This window comes from Heterodontus francisci, chromosome 11 (assembly GCF_036365525.1).
Source record: "Heterodontus francisci isolate sHetFra1 chromosome 11, sHetFra1.hap1, whole genome shotgun sequence".
NCBI classification, from domain to species: Eukaryota; Metazoa; Chordata; class Chondrichthyes; order Heterodontiformes; family Heterodontidae; genus Heterodontus; species Heterodontus francisci.
The window spans coordinates 68,040,512-68,061,895 of NC_090381.1; the positions used below are offsets into that span (position 1 = coordinate 68,040,512).

The 21,384-nt window shown below is 44.6% G+C and overlaps 1 protein-coding gene across 2 annotated transcripts in view; it reads left to right on the plus strand.

Annotated features, from left to right (window-relative positions):
* The window catches only part of si:ch211-51h4.2 (uncharacterized), a 374,380-nt gene that overhangs the window by 202,440 nt on the left and 150,556 nt on the right, over window positions 1-21,384 (plus strand). For both annotated transcript variants that reach the window (XM_068042238.1, XM_068042237.1), the window contains exons 10-11: window positions 5,478-5,536; window positions 6,171-6,235. In XM_068042238.1, the coding sequence (XP_067898339.1) occupies window positions 5,478-5,536; window positions 6,171-6,235 (124 nt within the window). The remainder of the gene's footprint in view (window positions 1-5,477; window positions 5,537-6,170; window positions 6,236-21,384) is intronic.

The window sequence follows — 21,384 nt, forward strand, 5'->3', positions numbered from 1 at the left end:
TCCAATTATTTTTGTTTATCCTCTGTGCTGTGTCACTAGTTCTGATGGTAAACAGCACTCACTCGGTAATACGCTGAAGTATCTGCCTAGACTCGGGGCTAAAAATTCATCCGCCTCATTTTTTGGGTGTGGGACCTGTACATCCGGTTCTGTTGGAGGTGGGCAGCACGCAAACTTGGTGCTCCACCCTCGTTACCATGATTGTAGTGTTGGGCCGAATGGGTTCCTCGCTGCTGGCTTCCTCTGCGCCGCTGCCAGTTGCCTTTCACTCTACATTGTGCTGAGAGTTCGTGGTGCGGTCAGCACTCTGCTCTTAAAGGCAGTCTGACCTCTTAAAGAGAAGCTGCACTAAAGAATATTGCTGAAATTTAAAAGATAGAAAATGGAACACCAGGGCAGAGAGAGGGTTTCAGCACACTTTCATCCTGCTATCTGGCACGATGAGCAAGCTGCAGATAGAGTCAGCATGGACCTCTTTCTTCCCACCCCATCACCTTTCCTCACACCAACCTTCCTCTTCTGATCTCCTGCTTTCGAACATTCAACTGTCATCTGCCCAGTCACAGTAACCCAAGCAGAAAGAGAGAGCAACAGCACAGCACTGATGAAGAGGCTCTGTCATTTGATCTCTCATACAAGCTCAGATACTGGCACTACTCGTACCTTGGATGCTAGTATAGAGTTGGGATCTTCACATCATCTGGGCATGAGTGAACTGCAGCCAGGCCTGAGTGAAAGGATAGTTTCCCAGCTCACCGGAAGGCAAGGTTGCAGATGGATTTTGCTACAGGGGACTCAGATGAGGACCTTGATGGGGCGGCATATAGGAGAGAAGTGATGGGCATGCACACCAAGATGCTGAGTGCATTGGCTGGCCTGTTAGACAGCTTTCTGTCACTGTAGAAGAGCATGGAGGAGTCTGGTTCAAAGTTGGCAGAGCTTGCCCTTTCCGCTGCCTCTGCTCCATCTCCCTGTTGTGCTGCAGACCCAGAATCACTGTCACTGCTACCCCTACACCTGTTACAACCTTTGATTGAAGAGGGCACTGACTACCACCTGTGAGATTGCAGCAACACTCTCTGGCAAATACGGGAAATCATCACAACACCTCCAAAAATATGCCAAGGTACTTCCAGACACTTGGTGACAGCAAAAATTCTTTGTTTATAATGCTTGCATGGGATGTGGGCATCACTGGCCAGGCCAGCATTTGTTGCCCATCCCTAATTGCCCTTGACAACTGAGTGGCTTGCTAGACCATTTCAGCGGGCAGTTAAGAGTCTGGAGTCACATGTAGGTCAGACCAGATAAGGACAGCAGATTTCCTTCCCTAAAGGACATTAATGAACCAGATGGGTTTTAATGACAATTGATGATAGTTTCATGGCACCATTACTGAGACTAGCTTTCAATTCCAGATTTTTATCAATTAAACTTAAATTCCACTAGTTGCTCTGCTGGGATTTGAACCCATGTCCCCAGGGCATTAGCTTGGGTTAGTCAGTCAGTGACATTACCACTACTCCACTATCTCTCCTTAAAAAGTCTTAAAAATGACCTTACTTGCAATTTGGGTGCCTGACCCTTTAAGGATCGCTCGTGTAGGGCCCACCTTGCAGCTTAGTGCTTGCTCTTGGTAGACTGATGTGTGAATTCATTGCCTGAACCTACATGGTCCAAATTAGGTATCCTGGCATTGCACCAGCCAGTTGGGCTATATGATGTGAGAAGTGAAAAAACAAACAGAAAAAACAAATAATAGAAGCAAAGAGAGTATGAGAAGTGACTGGCAGCTAACATAAAAGGGAATCCAGTTGTCTTCTATAGCCATACAAATAGCAAAAGGAGCAGTGGGGCTGATTAAGAACCTAAAAGGGGATTTATGCATCGAGGCAGGGGTATGGATGACATACTAAATTAGTATTTTGCATCTATCTTTATTAAGGAAGAAGTTGCTGTTTGCTACCTGGATTTGAGTTTGAAATACACTGTGATTGCTTCTCCTTGCTTACAACAATTTCAATGGACTGATATAATGGATGGACAATTTGATCTGGTGTTCTGGTGAAGGCCGTGGGCTTCCCTTATTGATTGGTTCCTTGTCATTTTAATGATTCAAAGCTGATGCTGACTTACCTGTCTCTTCTACACATACAAGGTTCGCAATTTCAAAGCATAAACATGTCTTCAACACTAGTTTAGTCTTCTGTTGTGCTGAATTTGTTCAGATGATGCTTCCTTATTTATGTTTTCTTTACCGCGGTATCATTACATTACTTTTGTCAGTCCAAGTCCACTTCTGATAAACTGAAAAGCTTTTTATCTTTGAGAAATAAAATTCTGCTTGTTTTGGTTACTACTTTGTGTTTGCAGGTTCTGTTAACTTGTGCTGTGTTTGTCTGGCTGACGGTGACTATTTTTAGATGAACTGACTTAGGGTGACTGAGAGGGCATGTTCGACATGTCATGTAATGTCAGTTGGCATCCCACTGTTCGCTATCTGTCACTTAATATTACATTTCCATTGCCATCTTGGGACCACTTGCTATTTTTAATAAATAATGGGTGGTTGATCTCTTGCTGCACTCAGTGATTTCCAAACCAAATGTAGTTTTCAACTGAAGCTGCTTTAGATGGTGGAACATGATTGGGCCAAAGCACACAGAAATAATTTGTCCCCATTTTGAAGTCATGGATTCTTTCCTTATATTGAATGGGGTAAATGCGGTAATCTGTTATAGTACCGACCCGATTTTCATTCCATCTATTTCAATGGAGTGAAAATCCAACAGGTCCTATATTGGGTAGATGATCTGTTCTGCTAGATTACTGCTCATGCAGTGCAAATGTAATGTTACTCATATAATAATCCTCCCTAAACCCCTCTCTCCACCTCCCTCTCCTCTCTTAAAATTCACCTCCTTAACCAGACCAAGGTCAGCCCTCCTAATATCTCTTCCTTTGGCTTGGTGTATCGTTTTCTTGATTATGTCTCTGTGAAGTGTCTTGAGATGTTTTTATTTGCAAAAGGAGTTACATAATTGCAAGTTGTTGTTATGTAAAGTTTGCTATTATTTATAGCTAAATAGTAAAACTTACAGCATTTTGGGATGGAGAGTTAGAGATGCTTGAAGCATAAAATTTTGACTACAATGCTTAAAGAGAATTGGAAGATGCAAAACTGAACTAACCAGTGGCACGAGTGTGTAATTACAGGATGACACACATGCTTGTAGGCAGTTGCTATTATAAATGTGGATTTAGGAATTAAAATGGCAAAATGTGAGACCAATGTGTGCAGGAACATGACAACAGGAAGTAAGGTTTTGTGGATGGGAAATGCATACGGACATAAGATTTTTAAGATTTTGCATATATCTTTAATATAGATATATAGGAAGAGATTAAGAATTGTATTCTCTTTACAGTTCATATTGTTGTTAAAACATGCATTAGGTCCAGACCAGTTCCGAGTGTTATATTGTGAAGAAAAACTAGAATTTGAATTTAGCTTTCACAAACTAAGAAATATTGTAATTAGCAAATTTAGTTATGCAAAAAACTAAAATTTCCTTGTAACAAAAGGAAAGAATAGCTTGTACAAATTTTTTTTCAAAATTAAAGTATTTAAATAAATGTTTAAGCATGGCCTTTCTTGAGTTTACAAATTAAATATGTTATAATTTTATTACTGTATTAATTAGGTTTCAAATTTCTGTGTTTTAATGATTTCCTGGAAAAAATTGTAATTTAAGTTCAAAGTTTCATGCAAGTAATTTTATTTGCAAATTGCATAATTAAGACAAGAAAATGGTCTTATCTTACAATTTTGGAGAGAAAATGCAAAACAAATCTTGCTGAGAGTCACAGGACTAAGTTTAGGTTTAGGTTTGTGCAGACAATGGGCGGTAATGGGTGGAATACACCAAAGCCTGCCTGTTGTAACTACCGTAAGGCATGAGCTATAAACAGGCTGGACCCCATTTACATATAGCCGGCACTCTGAGGCAACTGTTCAATTGGGGATAGCAGAATTCAACCAACGTCTTTACAGAACTGGCTGATAGTTGGAGAATAGCAGGAGGCGATCCCCAGGCAGGGCGGTGCACAGCCCAACAGCAAGTTAGGGCAAAACCTGCACCTCCAGGCCCCACAAAAATATATGTACAAAATAATGGACCATCTTTGGAGTGGCCTCCCTTTAAGGGCTGCTGATTAGGCCATTCAATGCCAGCATAAATGGATGGAAAATCAACAACACAAGCTCCACCCCTTTGTACCTTAAAATTGCAGTCGTGTCCTATGTATTTTCTTTTTCCAAAATATACTTTATTCATAAAAATCTGTAAAAATTACATTCCCAAACAGTTTAAAACAGCAACAAGTCAAAAAATACAAACAGTGCAAAGGTGATCAGTTTCCTTCTATACAATCATGAGTTGCCTCACAACCCTTCCATTTCATTGTCATGCCATATACATTTTTACATTTACAGCACACAAAATTTCTCCGATTCAGTTCAAGGGGTTTCCCATGGATCCAGCCCCTGAGTTCAGCTTGGTGGGGGGACCTTACACTGTGGTCTTTCCCCATTGAGCCTTTGCTGCGGCTGCCCCAAGCTTTAGTGCGTCCCTCAGCACGTAGTCCTGGACCTTGGAATGTGCCAGTCTGCAAAATTCCGTCATGGACAACTCTTTGCGCTGGAAGACCAGCAAGTTTCGGGCAGACCAAAGGGCGTCTTTCACCGAATTGATAGTCCTCCAGCAGCAGTTGATGTTTGTCTCGGTGTGCGTCCCTGGGAACAGCCCGTAGAGCACAGACTCCTGTGTTACAGAGCTGCTTGGGATGAACCTCGACAAAAACCACTGCATCTCTTTCCACACCTGCTTTGCAAAGACACATTCCAGGAGGAGGTGGGCAACCGTCTCTTCCCCACCACAGCCACCGCGGGGGCATTGTGCGGAGGGGGGCGAGACTTTGGGCGTGCATGAAGGATCTGACGGGGAGGGCCCTTCTCACCACCAGCCAAGCTACATCTTGGTGCTTGTTTGAAAGTTCTGGTGATGAGGCATTCCGCCAAACGACTTGGGGAACCAGTCGTGACCTATGTATGTCATAGGATCCAAAGTTGCATATTACAAGTGGCTAACCATGTGTACAGGCAAGTGCTCCTGCCACCCTTCACCAGACCATACTCACAGTGACAGTGACCAGTGGGCCAATGTTAATGGTGCGATATGTACCCAAACCCCATTTTCAGGCCACTATGCCATTTATGCCAGAGGCACTTAAAGTCGATAATGATAATAAAATTATTTGCATAAGCGGCATAGTTTTAGTTTAAGGCCTAATTTATATTAACTTCTGTGGAATCAAGTGGCTTTACATGGGCCTGGGTTCTGAATGAATTCTCTGCCTTCTATCTTACCAAACATAAATTAAACTAGTATCTTTTAATACATTTCTTTTTTTTTCAGGAGGCATTGTAAATGTGATGCCAATGCTATTTTCTGAGATTTCACAAAACAGATCCCAGGTAGGATTTAAAGTTATTTAAATATATTTTCTGGACAGGATGTCCCTATTTTTCAATCATTTGTTATATAATAGGTAGCAGTCTTTTTTTATACTTAGTACTAGCCCATTTGTTTGTAGTTTGGAAAATCTGACTTTACCTTGGTTGTCATATAATATTGAAAGTGGGATATCTCAATCAGGAAATGTGACAGTAATTTAATTTAAAAATATCAGAAAATCATGCAGAAACTAATGACATAGTAAGAAAGATTAACATTCTAAATACCAAAAGCTTTCTATTTGGTTATTTAACTGCAAAGAAATATGCCGACTTGATAAATAAGGAATGCCTATTCCTTTATTCATGTTAAAAGTTGCATTTTATATTGCATTGTATTCTGGAGAACTGTATTGTCAGCATGCAGGATGTAAACCTGTAGTACCATTCAACTCACATCTTTAAGATAAAGATTTGTATGATTAAATTCAAGCATCGTCCATTGGTGACATCACCATAATCATAAATGATATCCAAGGATGCAAATTATTGATCTTTAGGTACTGTAAGACTTGTTGCATTTGTTCTATTGGCACCTTGTTCTTGTTCTTCACTTTGCAGCCAATACAATGTTCTGTTTCTTCTTTTGTGTAAGGTAATGTGGTTCCGCCGAGCTGTCATTGGAGGACTCACTACTTGTGCAATACTGAATATTCTCTGGTAGGCCTTCAAATATAAGTTTATGAGAAACAGAAATGGTTTATTTTTGAATCAGGTGATACACCACATAAGTGTAGATTGGCCCCTATAAAAGTCAAAAAGACTGGAGTTTATATAGTGGCAATGCTTTTTTATATATAAAAAAAATTGGGATAAAGATGAAATACTAACAAAATTACCTCTATCCTATGATCCTAGCTGTTCAAACTTCAAACACAATATCAGTTACTGTTTTCGCATACATCTCATTTTATAAAGCAATGTTGAAACTACAAAAAGTGTATGGCCTAGAAATTAGTTTGTGCCGGCCTACCAATTCTTGTGCTGGATCTGGTAGGCCTGAGGCCCAATACCTAACAAATATGACGATTTGTTAAAAAGCACAGCTGTTACCGCTAGCCCCCTAAAATAGTTTTCTTCCTTTGGCCTCCATTGCACCCTGTTGTTAGATGCTACTGGAGTTTTCTCAGCTTTTGTTTGCCCATCCTGACCTTGCAGTCTGACACATTCTGTGGCCTGTTCTAGTCTCCAAAAACTCCACTAATTCCCTCGTTGATTCCTGATGTACAACCTCACTGGGGGTTGAATCGTGTTCTTTGAATTATCAATATTCAGTTTTGTAATTGACTCACTAGTTAGATGAGCTGAAGTTCATTCATTCTCTCTTGCCATTAGAAAAGCAGTGCATGCCACAGTCAGGATCCTGTAATGGTTTTCAACATTTATAGGTGATTAGGTTTCCTGTTTTTATCATCAGTTGTGACAAGACAGGCATTGTTATCACTTGTTACAGGCGGTGGGAAGTGGGGTGGCTGGCTTCCACTTGTCACCTCCCAACTGACTGCAGATAGTGTTTTTGTGAAATTAGTGTTCCAGCCTCTGTTTTGTTTACCAAATAGACAGTGACAGGTTCTCTCGTAGGTTTGAAACAGAAAATTAAATACTTATTGAACAATAATCACCTGAAATAATTGCAACACCACCTGCTCAAGCATTCACTTTCACATGCACACTCAAGAAAAGATAGATGGAAGGTAAAGGGTAGGAGGCGTGAAGAGTTCAAGGTGAAAAGTCTGCTGTTTTCCGAAAAAATACCTGTAGGATCCCTTGAAAGGTAAGTTTTTAAAGTTGCAGGCCTGTTTTCTGGTTGTCTTGTACTTGCTGGGATGCTGAAGTCGTCTGGCAGTCAACACTCCAGTTTGAAGATGGTGCTGGTATTCTTAATTAAATTTTCACAGGCAGAGGAGCTGTTTAAAAATTCACTCTCTTATTTCTCTGCTGCACTTGGTTGTCTCAGCAGGGTTCAACTGTCTTAGCTGGAATTGATCTTTCTCTCTCTCTGAGCCTTGTGCTGGAATTAAAGATGGATTTCAATATTTTCTCTGTGGCTGAAGATTTGTGGCTAATGTCTTGATGTCCTCTGTTGTTCTCCAAAAAGGTTACCTTTAATGATAAATTCATTATGTGTTTGTCTCGCCTATGTGACTTAGATTTTGGTTCCTGAGGGGCTATACAATTTGACCGAGTATGGCATCAAGGGGCCCTAGCAAAACTGAGGTCAATGGGAATCAGGGGGAAAACCCTCTGCTGGCTGGAGTCATACCTAGCGCAAAGGATCATGGTTGTGGTTGTTGGAGGTCAATCATCTGAGCTCCAGGACATCACTGCAGGAGTTCCTCTGGGCCCAACCATCTTCAGCTGCTTCATCAATGACCTTCCTTCAATCATAAGGTCAGAAGTGGGGATGTTCGCTGATGATTGCACAATGTTCAGCACCATTCGTGACTCCTCAGATACTGAAGCAGTCCGTGTAGAAATGCAGCAAGACCTGGACAATATCCAGGCTTGGGCTGATAAGTGGCAAGTAACATTCGCGCCACACAAGTGCCAGGCAATAACCATCTCCAACAAGAGAGAATCTAACCATCTCCCCTTGACATTCAACAGCATTACCATCGCTGAATCCCCCACTATCAATATCCTAGGGGCTACCATTGACCAGAAACTGAACTGGAGTAGCCATATAAATACCTTGGCTACAAGAGCAGGTCAGAGGCTAGGAATCCTGAGGCGAGTAACTCACCTCCTGACTCCCCAAAGCCTGTCCACCATCTACAAGGCACAAGTCAGCAGTGTGATGGAATACTCTCCACTTGCCTGGATGGGTGCAACTCCAACAACACTCAAGAAGCTCGACACCATTCAGGACAAAGCAGCCCGCTTGATTGGCACCCCATCTACAAACATTCACCCCCTCCACCACCGATGCACAGTGGCAGCAGTGTGTACCATCTACAAGATGCACTGCAGCAATGCACCAAGGCTCCTCAGACAGCACCTTCCAAACCCGCGACCTCTGCCAACTAGAAGGACAAGGGCAGCAAATACATGGGAACACCACCACCTGCAAGTTTCCCTCCAAGTCACACACCATCCTGACTTGGAACTACATAGCCGTTCCTTCACTGTCGCTGGGTCAAAATCCTGGAACTCCCTTCCTAACAGCACTGTGGGCATACCTACTCCAAATGGACTGCAGCGGTTCAAGAAGGCAGCTCACCACCACCTTCTCAAGGGCAATTAGGGATGGGCAATAAATGCTGGCCTGGCCAGCGTCGCCCACAGCCCATGAATGAATAAAAAAATATATACAATAGCTTCTGATTGCTGCCCATTTTGATAAGATGAGGTATTTTCACACTTTATTGTAGTGATTGTAGCTTGAAAGAGTGTGTATGTGAGTGCCTTTGTTTTAGCTCGTTTTTGTGGATAGCTCACATCCATGTGTGATGAGGTATTTAGAATTTCAATGCAGACAGGGTTAACGAGTTTTAGTTCTAGCAGACATGAATGTGTATTTCAGTGCAGGAGAATGTGGATGTCATATGACTTTGTCCTCCATCCTGTTGAAGGCAAGTGTACCAGTCTTTTAAATTATTTTTTTAATAACTCTCCAGTTTGTTTTTGTATTTTCATCACTGCACTTCCCACGAGCAAGATACACTGACGGTATTTTTCGTTGAGCGGGAGGTCCCGTCCACCGGCCGAAAAGTCGGTGGCGATCTCATTTCTGCTGAGCTTTGTGAGCCAGACTGGGATTTTTCACTTCCCAGGCCTTTAATTGGTCTTGGGTGGGACTTCCACCTCCTTGAGGCAGGAAGTCCCACCTGATGGAACTGCTGGCCAATCAGCAGTCTGGCAGCTCTTAGTCTCAGCAGCGCCTCTGGGACTGGTGGCCACTACTGGGACTACACGAGCCATTGGAAGAAGATGAAGGATGACCCCAGTAAAAAGCTAAGTTTTTGTCTGGGCCCCAGCAAGGCAAGGTGGGGGGGGTCGGTCAGGGGGGCAGGGGGTGTGCTGTGAATTGGGGATGGTTGGGGCTTCGGGGGTGGCCCTCCTGGGGCACAAGGTGCCTGATCGGGAGGGCCCACTCCCCCCACCCCCCCCCCCCCCACCAGCCCATAAGAAGGCCACCTGCTTTCATCAGGCAGGCTTTTAAGGCCTCCGTTGCCCGCCAGCTAAGGGTAAAATACCCGTTGCAGTGGGCGGAGGCCTTTAAGTGGCAATTAATTGGCCACTTAAGGGCCTTGATTCGCCTGGGGCAGGTGGGCCTTTTCTCGCCGCCGCCGCCCCACGTAAATTGGTAACGGGGGCAAGAGGGGATCGGGAACACCCCCCCTCCCCACCGCCTCCCACTCCATTTTACGCCCCTCCCACGCCGGCCACCAGCCTACTTGTTTGTGGGGGGCGTATAATACCGGCCAATGTCTTCTTTAGTAATTAAGTTTTCAGTAGATTTCAAAAGACCTTTCTACCCAATCCATATTTACCAGCAGCATTTATCTGTCATTTATTAATGTCACTTCAGAATGACTTAAATTTGTCACACACAGATGGTTGACTGTTGCCAGGATCTCAGATCTGTGCAGGTTCTAATTAGGTCTGGCGGTGATATTTTTTCATGCTCATATTAAATTACATGGAGCATAGATCAATGGATAATCTTGTCTTTGTGATGGGAGGTCAATTTGAATATTTTCCAGAATGATGGTTTACTTTAACTAAAAGGTTTGTGTAAGTGTGATGGATGAGTCCTCTAGTTACAAAAACAAAAGGCTGGATGGTTTCCAGCAGTACTCACCTTCCATTAGATATTTATTGTTACATATAATAGCTCTGCAAAGGAGCCAGAAAATATAATTTGTCAAGATAATGATTACGGGTGTTGGTTTTGCATTTTGTAGTCAATCACTTTCTAAGCACTGTATTTTGTGCCTTTGTGTCTGGAATAATAATATGCTGACACTGTTGAAAATTACAACGTTCCAAAGGTAAACATACAGAATAATTCTTAAGCTAAACTGTTCTCAAAACCATTTTTTAAAATTGAGTAACTGTACTTAAAACAGTTACATTTTTGAGGCTCCACGGCGAATGATCAGCCTCACAAGCAACAAGCACAGCTCATGGAATCAGAGGGACAAAATTAGAGGGGGTCGTCTGCCTTGAGTAATTAGAAACTAGTTGTATATGAGCAGTTTGATCTGCACTGGTTGCAGTTGGGATTTTTCTGAACATACAGTGAAATCTCCTCTCCCTAAAAGGCACTGTTGCTATTGAATGTTATATAGCATCCTGGTCAGCCAGTTATCGAGATTGGACAGATATATAGAGTGTTCGTCTTCTACCCGAGTCCATGAAGTCCACTTGCATCATCAAGTCCATCCACCTCTCTGGCTATTGTTAACAATCTCAGTGTCCTTTTCAACACTAAACCTGAGCTTCCAACCTCATAGATATACCTATCACAAAAGTAGCATACTTCCATCTCCATAGGGCTGACTATTTTGGCGGCGGCCAAAAAAAATGGCAGTCCGCATGTCGCAGAGCCCCTGCAATCCTAAGAGCGGCTGCTCATTTAAATAGCCGGGATGAGTCGCCCCTGCCATCACACCCCCGATCACTGGAGGTGGCGGGCTATCTGTCCCCGGCAATGGCATCAGCTGCCTGTGCGCAGGCGCTGACGCCATTTTTAAAGGGTTCTTAGCCCTACTGGCATATTTCAATATTTAAAGATAGATTTAATTAAAATAAATAAATACATGCTAGTAGCAGCCCAGCGGTCCATGATGGGGACACACAAATGCCTCCTGCATGCAGCCACTTTTGAGGGGGGTCAGCAATGACAGACAGGAGCCTCTCACTGAGATGCAGCCATGCCTTTGGCATGGTACTTCCTGACCCCATTGCCACCAATTGGGTAGTCATTCCCTCTCCACCAAACATACCCTCTTGTGTTGCCGCATGCAAGTCCCAAAGGGAAAGAGGTGTGGAATTCTCATCTTGACCAATCGAATAAGGTTATTGACACGCTTTCAGCATTGGATTCAGATTCTTTGGGTGATCCCACGGCTGCTGACCTCCTCTGCAATCTCTGTCCAGTCTTGGTTGGTCAGGCAGGCTGGTCTCCTTCTCTCATCCCTGGAGAACCTGTAGAGAGGCACCACTGAACCATGGAGCCACCCGGAGCCTTCCTTCAGCCATTGTGACTGCAGGCTTCCTTTAAATTGTCAGCTTTCCAAGCAGGCAGTAAGTACAGGGCTGGCAGTCACCAGTAAATGCCGGGCTGGCAGTCACCAGTAAATGCAGGACTGGCAGTCACCAGTAAATGCCGGGCTGGCAGTCACCAGTAAATTCTGGGTTGGCAGTCACCAGTAAATGCCGGGTTGGCAGTCACAGTAGGTGCCGGGCTGGCAGTCACCAGTAAATGCCGGGCTGGCAGTCACAGTAAGTGCTGGGCTGGCAGTTACAGTAAGTGCCGGGCTGGCAGTCACCAGTAAATGCAGGGCTGGCAGTTACCAGTAAATGCAGGGCTGGCAGTCACAGTAAGTGCAGGGCTGGCAGTCACCAGTAAATGCAGGGCAGGCAGCCTTACACCGCCTCACATTCTGCCTCCACGCCCTCACTGGATGGACCCTGTGCCTCCCCACTGCTAATTAGTTGGCCACTGGAAGTTTGTGAATGGAAGTGACACCTGCTTCAGGTCCCAACGTTGGGACCTGCGGCCAAGCTGCAAAATTCAGCCCCTATGAATTATATTTTCAACTTTGCACCTGTAGGCCTACAACCAACCCCCACTAGAACTCTCCATTCCTCTGATCTTCTGTGCGCCCCCCTTATTAACCGTCCCTCATTATTTCCCCCATTTTGATCCCTTTTGCACACTGTCTTATTTTCACTTCAGCTGGGCTGTCAGTCAGAGAAGAAGATTAAATCTACATCTCAGAGTTTTGTGGAAAGTAACTATGGAATCCATAACAATGACTGGACCTATTCTTTTTCTTTCTTTCTTTTGGGCCTCCTTATCTCGAGAGACAATGGATACGCGCCTGGAGGTGGTCAGTGGTTTGTGAAGCAGCGCCTGTGTGGACCTATGCTTAGCCCTAAATGTAGGTTCTTCACGGAATCTTGATTACTTCTATTCCAATTGTTTAATTTATTACTGATAGAGCAACTGCCATTTCTTGAAAGTTAATGGGGCCAAAAAATATCGATACTCTTTGATAGAGGCACTGAAGAGGTCTGGCAGAAATATCAAAAGCTGAAGCAAACAACTTGAAATGTTGCAGATTAGTCTTGTACTTTAGGGTTTTCAGGAATAATCTCTTGTAGACTTATTCTTGATATATTGGGTAATGAACGTAAGGAGAAAAGCAGATTTTAAAAAAACCATATCCAATTATTATGTGGCTTCTTGAACAAAACAGCTGCTACCTCATCCTCCGAAAAATTGAAGCACCTTTTCTCTGTTAATGACCCTTTAGCTCTCCCACATCTACTGGCTCATCCTAAATTTGAGATGAAGTAAAGCCCACTGATAGATTTTCTGTGGACCAGTGTGAAATTCAGTAATTAGCCAATGAATTGTTCCATGTACAAAAACAAATTTGTGAACAGAGATCCCTCCAAACAAAAATAGATGTCACTGGGGAATTAGAGTTCCATTTCAGTTACTGTAAAGATGTATAACATTTGAATAACAGTCATCACCTGTATTAACGTACTGAAAGGAATAGATTTTCAACTTGCCTCCTGGAAATCAATAAAAATTGGACATTTTCTATATTGGATGACTGATCCTCATCGCCAGAATTAGACCCAGGTGGAAAGCTGAAAATCCAGCTTGTAGAGTTCTCAATGTAAATTTCTAAATTATATAAATGGAGATGTTCCTGGGTCTGTACTCAGCTGCAATGGTGAATCAGTGGAGTGGAAATCTGCATTATAAACGCAAAATTTACTTAACACAATTTTCCCTTATTAACTTTTGCGTACAACTCAAAATGTATAAAAGTGTCAAATAAGTGTTGATCTTTATCAGAAGTCTGCACAGGTGAAAATTATCTTCCTCTGTGTGCACCTGGAATGAATACCACTGCACTAATGGTCAAAATTATATAGTTACAATGAGCAATTAATTCTATCTAACTTCTACACAGTGTTCAATGCAAAATGGTACTTTAGTATTGATGCTGCAGTAATTTTTTAAACAAAAATATACTGGTCAAAATACAGAGGTTAGCGTAACTATAAAATAACATTTTGAATATAGATGTGGTGATTTGAGACGTGGGACTGTTTCTTTTAGAACAGAAAAGACTAAGAGAAGACTTTTTAAAAATTTATTCTTTCATAGGATGTGGGCTTCGCTGGCATGGCCAGCATTTGTTGACCATCCCTAATTGCCCTTTAGAAAGCGATGGTTAGCTGCTTTCTTGAACTACTGCAGTCCATGTGGTGCAGGTACACCCACAGCACTGTTAAGGAGGGAGTTCCAGGATTTTGATCCAGCGACAGTGAAGCAACAGCTATATATTTCCAAGTCAGGATGGTGTGTGACTTGGAAGGGAACTTGTAGATGGGGATGTTCCCATGTGTCTGTTGTCCTCGTTAGTCTAGGTGGAAGAGGTCGTGGGTTTGGAAGGTGCTGTTGAAAGAGGCATGGTTAGTTGCTGCAGTATATCTTGTAGATGGTACACACTGTTGCCACTGTGCGTCGGTGGTGGAGGGAGTGAATGTTTAAGCTGGTGAATGGGGTGCCAATCAAGCGGGCTGCTTTGTCCTGGATGGTGTTGAGCTTCCTGAGTGGTGTTCGAGCTGCACTCATCCAGGCCAGTGGAGAGTATTCCATCACACTCCTGACTTGTGCCTTGTAGATGTTGGACAGCCTTTGGGGAGCCAGGAAGTGAGTTACTCAGTGCAGAATTCCCAGCCTCTGACCTGCTCTTGTAGCTACAATATTTATGTGGCTGCTCCAGTTCAGTTTCTGGTCATTGGTACCTCCCAGGATGTTGATGGTTGGGGTTCAGCGATGGTCATGGTGTTGCATGTCAAGGGGAGGCGGTTAGATTCTTATTAGAGATGGTCATTGCCTGGCACTTGTGTGGCGCAAATGTTACTTGCCACTTATCAGCCCAAGCCTGAATGTTGTCCAGGTGTTGCTGCATATGGACATGGACTACTTCAGTATCTGAGGAGTTGTGAATGGTACTGAACATCATACAATCATCAGCAAACATCCACACTTCTGTCCCCATAATGGAGGACCTGAAGATGATTGGGCCTAAGCAACACCTGAGCAACACCTGCTGCAATGTCCTGGGGCTGAGATGATTGACCTCCAGCGACTACAACCATCTTGCTTTGTGCTATGTATGATTCCAATCAGTGGAGAATTTTCCCCCTGATTCTCATTGACTTCAATTTGGCTAGGGCTCCTTGGTGCCACACTTGGTCAAATGCTGCTTTGATATCAAGGGCGGTCACTCTCACCTCACCTCTTGAGTTCAGCTCTTTTGTCCATGTTTAGACCAAAGCTCTAATGAGGTCAGGAGCCAAGTGTCCCTGGCGGAACCCAAACCGAGCATTGGTGAGCAGGTTATTGCTGTTTATGTGGCGCTTGATAGCACTGTCGACAACATCTTCCATCACTTTGCTGATGATCAAGAGAAGACTGATGGGGTGGTAATTGGTTGGATTGGATTTGTCCTGCTTTTTGTGGATCGGACACACCTGGGGAATTTTCCAACTGCCGGGTAGATGCCAGTGTTGTAGCTATGCTGGAATAGCTTGGCTAGGGGCGTGGCTAGTTCTGCAGCTCAAGTCTTTAGTACTACAGCTGTGATGTTGTCAGGGCCCACAGCCTTTGCAGTATCCAGTGCCTTCAGCCATTTCTTGATATCACTTGAAGTGAATCGGATTGGCTGAAGACTGGTATCTGTGATGCTGGGGACCTCAGGAGGAGGCTGAAATGGATCATCCACTCGGCATATCTGGCTGAAGATGGTTGCGAATGCTTCAGCCTTTTCTGTTGCACTGATGTGCTGGGCTCCCCCATCATTAATAAAGGTTTTTAAAATTATGAAGGATTTTAATAGGTTTGATATGTAAAGCCATGATTGTGTTCAATGTTCACCCAAAACAGGTCATTGGTTTTCCACTGCAACTGCTCAATAGATTAAGTGGAAAACCCGGGCCATTTTCAGGTTTGGGCCTCATAGGAACATAGTCAGAAAGCTTCCCAGTGCTCAATGAACACTAGTGAACAGCTTTCCGGACTGTGGGGGAATGGAAATCTGTCAGCAAACTGGGGTGTGGTGGGGAATGTTGATGAGTTGCATCAGGGGTTTACTCAGCAGCTGGTGGCAGGGTTTGGTATTCCTGCAAAGAAATGTCCGAGGCTGTTTTTGGAGTATCCACCAGTGGTCCTTTTAAAGACTGCTTGTATAGGCTTCTGACTGGTATAAACGGTCAGAGTGGGCTGAATCTTCTGTGCCCGCCACCGAGGTTGGCAGTGGGTGAAAAAATGGTGGCCCGCCCACACTAGCCGCATGTTGTGGAGTAGCTGCAATCTTCCGTGCTGTGGCTCATTTGAATGGCCAGGGCGGGCCGCCGCCCCCCCCCCCACCCGATCATATGGAGGGAGTGGTCCGGTAATGGCATCAGCTGCCAGTGCGCAGGTGCTGACGCCATTTTTAAATCCAACCTTCCAGCAGGTCTAAATATTTAAAGATAAAGTGAATAAAAAAATCAAATACATTTATTTTGCCCCCCTCCAACCCCACAAATTGATAAAATTATCAATTTTCCCTCTCTCCACCCCCACAATACACTTACCTGTATAACCTGACCTTCCGCACCTGCGCCCCCTCCCCACAAACTGCATAAACCTTAACCGCCAACCCTTCCCACCATCCCCTACACCAATGATATTACTTTAACCCCATTTCCCCCACACTCCCCCCACCAATCCCCCGCACTGAGAAACTTACCTCCTCCCCCCTCCCCACCAGTGTGACGCCTCATTTCCCCGGACGGGGATCCGAAGGCGCGGGAGTACCGACTACCAGGGAAGATCGGAGCAGGAACTCAGGCGGTGACGTAACTATGATTAATACATAAATTTTAATTTATTTAAATATGAAAATGGGGTCGTGTCGCCGAACAGCGGGGGGCCGCCATGAGGGTTCGCCGCTGCCGGCAATATTGGGCTGGGCCCTCCCAGCATCGGGGAGTGTGTTGGCCCTCCCCCGGAGGCATCTTCAGGTCACCCCCACCACGGACCCCAATGCCTGGAGGAGAACTAAATACAGCCCCATGGGTGCAGCACATGTTGTACTCATTTGTAATTAAAAATTGTAACATTTCCTCTGGTAGGATAGTTGTGTTAAGAGTTTGTAAATAAATTTAGAATTGTCATTAAGAGGATGAGGAAAGTGTTTCAAGCAGTAAGTTCCAGGGAGAATTTGATTTGCCATTTGTTGGGATACTTTATTGGACAGATCCGGTTACATTATATTTCTGGCGTTTCTGTCAAATATTTGGGCGTTCCATGGGCTGACTCTTATGGGTCCCCTCGGGCCGGGATTGTGTCAGAAGGCAGGGTGCGGAGTGCCTGTCATCTTCTCGATGCCTTCCAATTTAGTCCAGGACCGGGAAAGCTGAAAACGGCCTACCCACCTAGGCCAATTGAGGCCCTTAAGAGGCCTCTTCCCACTTCCGCCTCAATTTAACGAAAGTAGAAGGGCCTGCCACCATGGGGAGACACTGCCAGGTAAAACCTGGCAGCCTCCTAGCAGGGTTGACGGGGTCCCTACATTGGGGGCAATCCAGGGCCCCCGGAGGACCCCCCTGGCAGCGATTGCTGCCCTCCAAGGAAAACTCCTCCTACCCCCACTAACCCCACCACCCATCCAATTGCAGGGCCTGCCTGAATGGCCCTGGCAGCGCTGACCACCCCCCCCCCCCCCCCCACCGCCCCCTCACCTGTCCTGGGGTCTCCAGACTCTTCGGTACGGCAGGGCCTCATGCTCCCAGTGGCGCTGCCAGTAGTGCAGAGCTTCCAGCCTTCCGATTGGCCAGCAGTTCTTGGAGGCGGGAGCTCCCCCCACCTTCTGCCCGCCTCTGAGACTCCCGACTTCAAAACTTCTTAGGACATGGGCAACACTTATAATATTAATTGTCTGCTCTTAGTTCCCCTGAGGGCACTCAGAGTCAACCACATAGTGTGGCACTGAAGTTGCATGTAGGGCAAACCAAATAAGTGTGATGGGCTATCATCCCTGGAAAACATTATTGAACCAGTTGCCATTTTACATCAGTCCAGCAGTTTTCATGGTCATTTTCTGATGCTAACCCTTAAAGTATACAGCTTTCCAGAGGTGGGATCTGAACTCTACTCCTGTACCATAACCACTATTTTACAGTACTCTTACTCAAAGTACTGTCCAGGCACATCAAGTCGCTGCAGGGGAATTCATTCAGTTTGGTATTAATGCCAGGCAGCAGCATAATACAGCCATACATTTGCACTTCTTAATCTTTTCAAGGAAGAATCTGAAATAATCTGGTTGTCTTTTGAGTGGCATAATGTATCCCTTGCTGCATGGTCATGACCAGTCAGAGGCTTGCAAGAACAGCTGAGGAGTGCTAAAAACAATACATCTGCTTCTACCAAAGTCCTGTCTTCCTGCTTCCCAGCCTCCATAGGGAGGAAAGATGAAGTCATTGACCATGGCACACAGTGCAGCTGTCACCTCATTGATGCGGACATGCACAGCTGATTGACTAATGTTGCTAATGTTATCTGCCGCAGCCTGGAATGACCACAAGACACATAAATTCCGGAAAATCATTATAATGGTGTTTAAATTAAATCTGTCAATTATGATTATGAGTTGTAATTGCACACCAATTAAATATTGTATTATAATTCAACTGCCAGGATTAAAATCAGAGTAAGCACATTTGCATTTTTCAAAGTAAAAGCTTGACACAAAACACATCCGGTATTATGACTGTTAAATTATTCTGTGCCTCTCTGCAGATAATAGTCTGACCCTAATTAAGTATGTCACTAAAAAACAGTAACAGAGTATGACCTAAGCTTGGTTCTAGTGTTTAATTAAGATTGATCCATCAAACATGGTGCCTGAACGCTTAAATTGTTAATTTCTGAAACAAATCAATGAGAAAGAGAATAAAATTATCACTCAGTGCAATCATAGCAGTTTCATCTTCATAAATGTAGTGTTGTTTCCCTGTCACATATAGGGCAGAATTTTTCCAGCCACATGGAGATGAGGTTGAAGGTGGAGGGGGCTGGGAAAATAGCAGGGGTGCTGCATCAGGATGGCTTCCCGACGCATTCTCCTGTCGGGCAAGTTTCCCGACGGCGGGTGGGGATGCAGATCAACTGCCTGCTCCACAGAAGCGGGCAGCCATTTTAAATAATTAAGGCTCCAATTAGGGGTGATTTTTCGGGTTCTCCAGAATTTTGAAGACGGAAGAACACAGCTCCCCCCCCACCGCCCCCCCCCCCCCCCCACCCACGCTGTGTGGGGAGGCCATCAGCTCAATGGTGCCAGCCTCCCTACAGCAGGCTGGGGCCCATCGGAGCCTGAGGCTCTATGGCCTTTTGATGGGGTCACAGGAAGGAAAACCCATTCCCAATGATCCCCCCCCCCACCCCCCGCCCGCAAAGAGGGCTTTACTGTCCTTTCTGCATGCCTGCTGCCTTCTCCCCTCTAAAATATTTAATTATTTTTACCCCTCTGTGGGTATTTGAGGCACACTTGCATTCTCAAACCTGCCTCAGCAGTGCAAGGGGTTGCCGAGGCTCTAGAGCTACCAGCCCTGTCATTGGGCCGGCAACATCGTTATCCTTCCTATCATCCTTAATAGGATGGCGAGCGTGGAGGCAACCAATTAGAAGGAGGCTCAGGGAAAATAGTTCCACCAGTCTGACTCGAAGCAAGTGCAGGTTTGGGACTCCCATTTGGTACCGATGACGGGGTCCTGAAGCTCACAAGAAAATCTTGCCCATATACTCATGCACTCAATGCCTTTATTATGATTCAGTCAAGTTTAATGATCATACCGATGGACATCTGGTTATCAAGGAATTAAGTTTTATAGTAAGTGCACTTAATTTGTAATGAAAACATTTGGAGCTGTTTGGCAATAGTGATAATACACTTACAAATTTTCAAGATTCAACAAACATTATGTTTAAAGTCTTCGGGCGGAATTCTTGTCCCATATGAGGGTGTGTATGGAGGCAGATGGACGTTAAAATTCATGCTACCAGCCAGCGTGCCAGTTTGTCGGCACCATCCCGCCTCTGGGCCATTTACCCGGAGGTGAGAACAGGGATGGAAGATTTACCTGCCCACAAGTGGTGGATAGCCAATTGAGGTAAGTAAATGACCAATTATCAGAGGCAAAAGGAATTTTCCAATCGGCCTGTGGACCCTCCGCTCTGTCGGGAACAAGCCAGCTGCCTGGAGGGGGCGTCCCGATGGCAGACCAGTGGGCCAGCACTCCGGGCAGGCATCGAGGCACTTCCTGCTTGTTCCCCCACAGCACTCACCACCCCCCCCACCCCCCCACACACCCCCGCCCCCCCAAATGATAGTGGCCTGGCAGAGTGGCCATTTTTTAATTGAAAAGTTTTTTAAGTTGCTGAGAGGGCTAACTAACTTGATTGAATTTTTCGAGGAGGTGACTAGATGTGTAGATGAGGGTAAAGCAGTTGATGTAGTCTACATGGACTTCAATAAGGCTTTTGATAAGGTCCCGCATGAGAGATTGGTTAAGAAGGTACGAGCCCATGGGATCCAGGGCAATTTGGCAAATTGGATCCAAAATTGGCTTAGTGGCAGTGGGCAGAGGGTGATGGTCGAGGGTTGTTTCTGCGAGTGGAAGCCTGTGACCAGTGGTGTACCGCAGGGATCAGTGCTGGGACCCTTGCTGTTTGTAGTGTACATTAATGATTTAGATTGAATATCGGAGGTATGATCAGTAAGTTCGCGGATGACACGAAAATTGGTGGTGTCGTAAATAATGAGGAGGAAAGCCTTAGATTTCAGGATGATATAGGTGGGCTTTTCATTGCTGCACCATCGGCATTCATGCCTTTAGCTGGCTCGTCTCAAAGCTCTAGAGTTCCGTCCCTAAACCTTTTTCTTCTCTCTACCTCACTCTCCTTTAAGACATTCCTTAAAATCTACCTCTTCAATTAATCTTTTGGTTATCTGCGCTAATATCTTTTTATGTGGCTCGGTGTTAAATTTTGTTTGATGACATTCATGTGAAACACCTTTGAACGTGTTACTATATTAACCGTGCTATATAAATGAAAGTTGTTATTGAGGCTGTGGGCATTCCTGAGATTCTGCAGTGTTGGGAGAACATTAGTTCAGTGACAATAGCAGAACTGCCCTGGAGTAAATGAAACAATCAGGTTACATCAATTGCCAATTATTCAGCGGTTATCATTGGTTATTTTGTGATTGTGTGCGTTGACTCGCAATATAAACCCTCACCTTCAGAAATGTCAGCCTCGCTTATATGTTTGTGCAACTTTGAAAGCTTGTCAATAGAATTTAAATTCTCTTGAATTTTTCGAAGATTTTCCTCCATTGTTATTAGAATCTTCCCCTCTTTTTCCCTGAGATCTCTTCCTTCACACACTGCTCTTTCTCATTAGATTCTAGTAAGTCTGAGTGACAGTTGATCTGACCAGTCTGATTCCCCAGCAGCTTCTCAATGGAAACCTGCCACCTTCACTCTGAGTGACAGGTGCT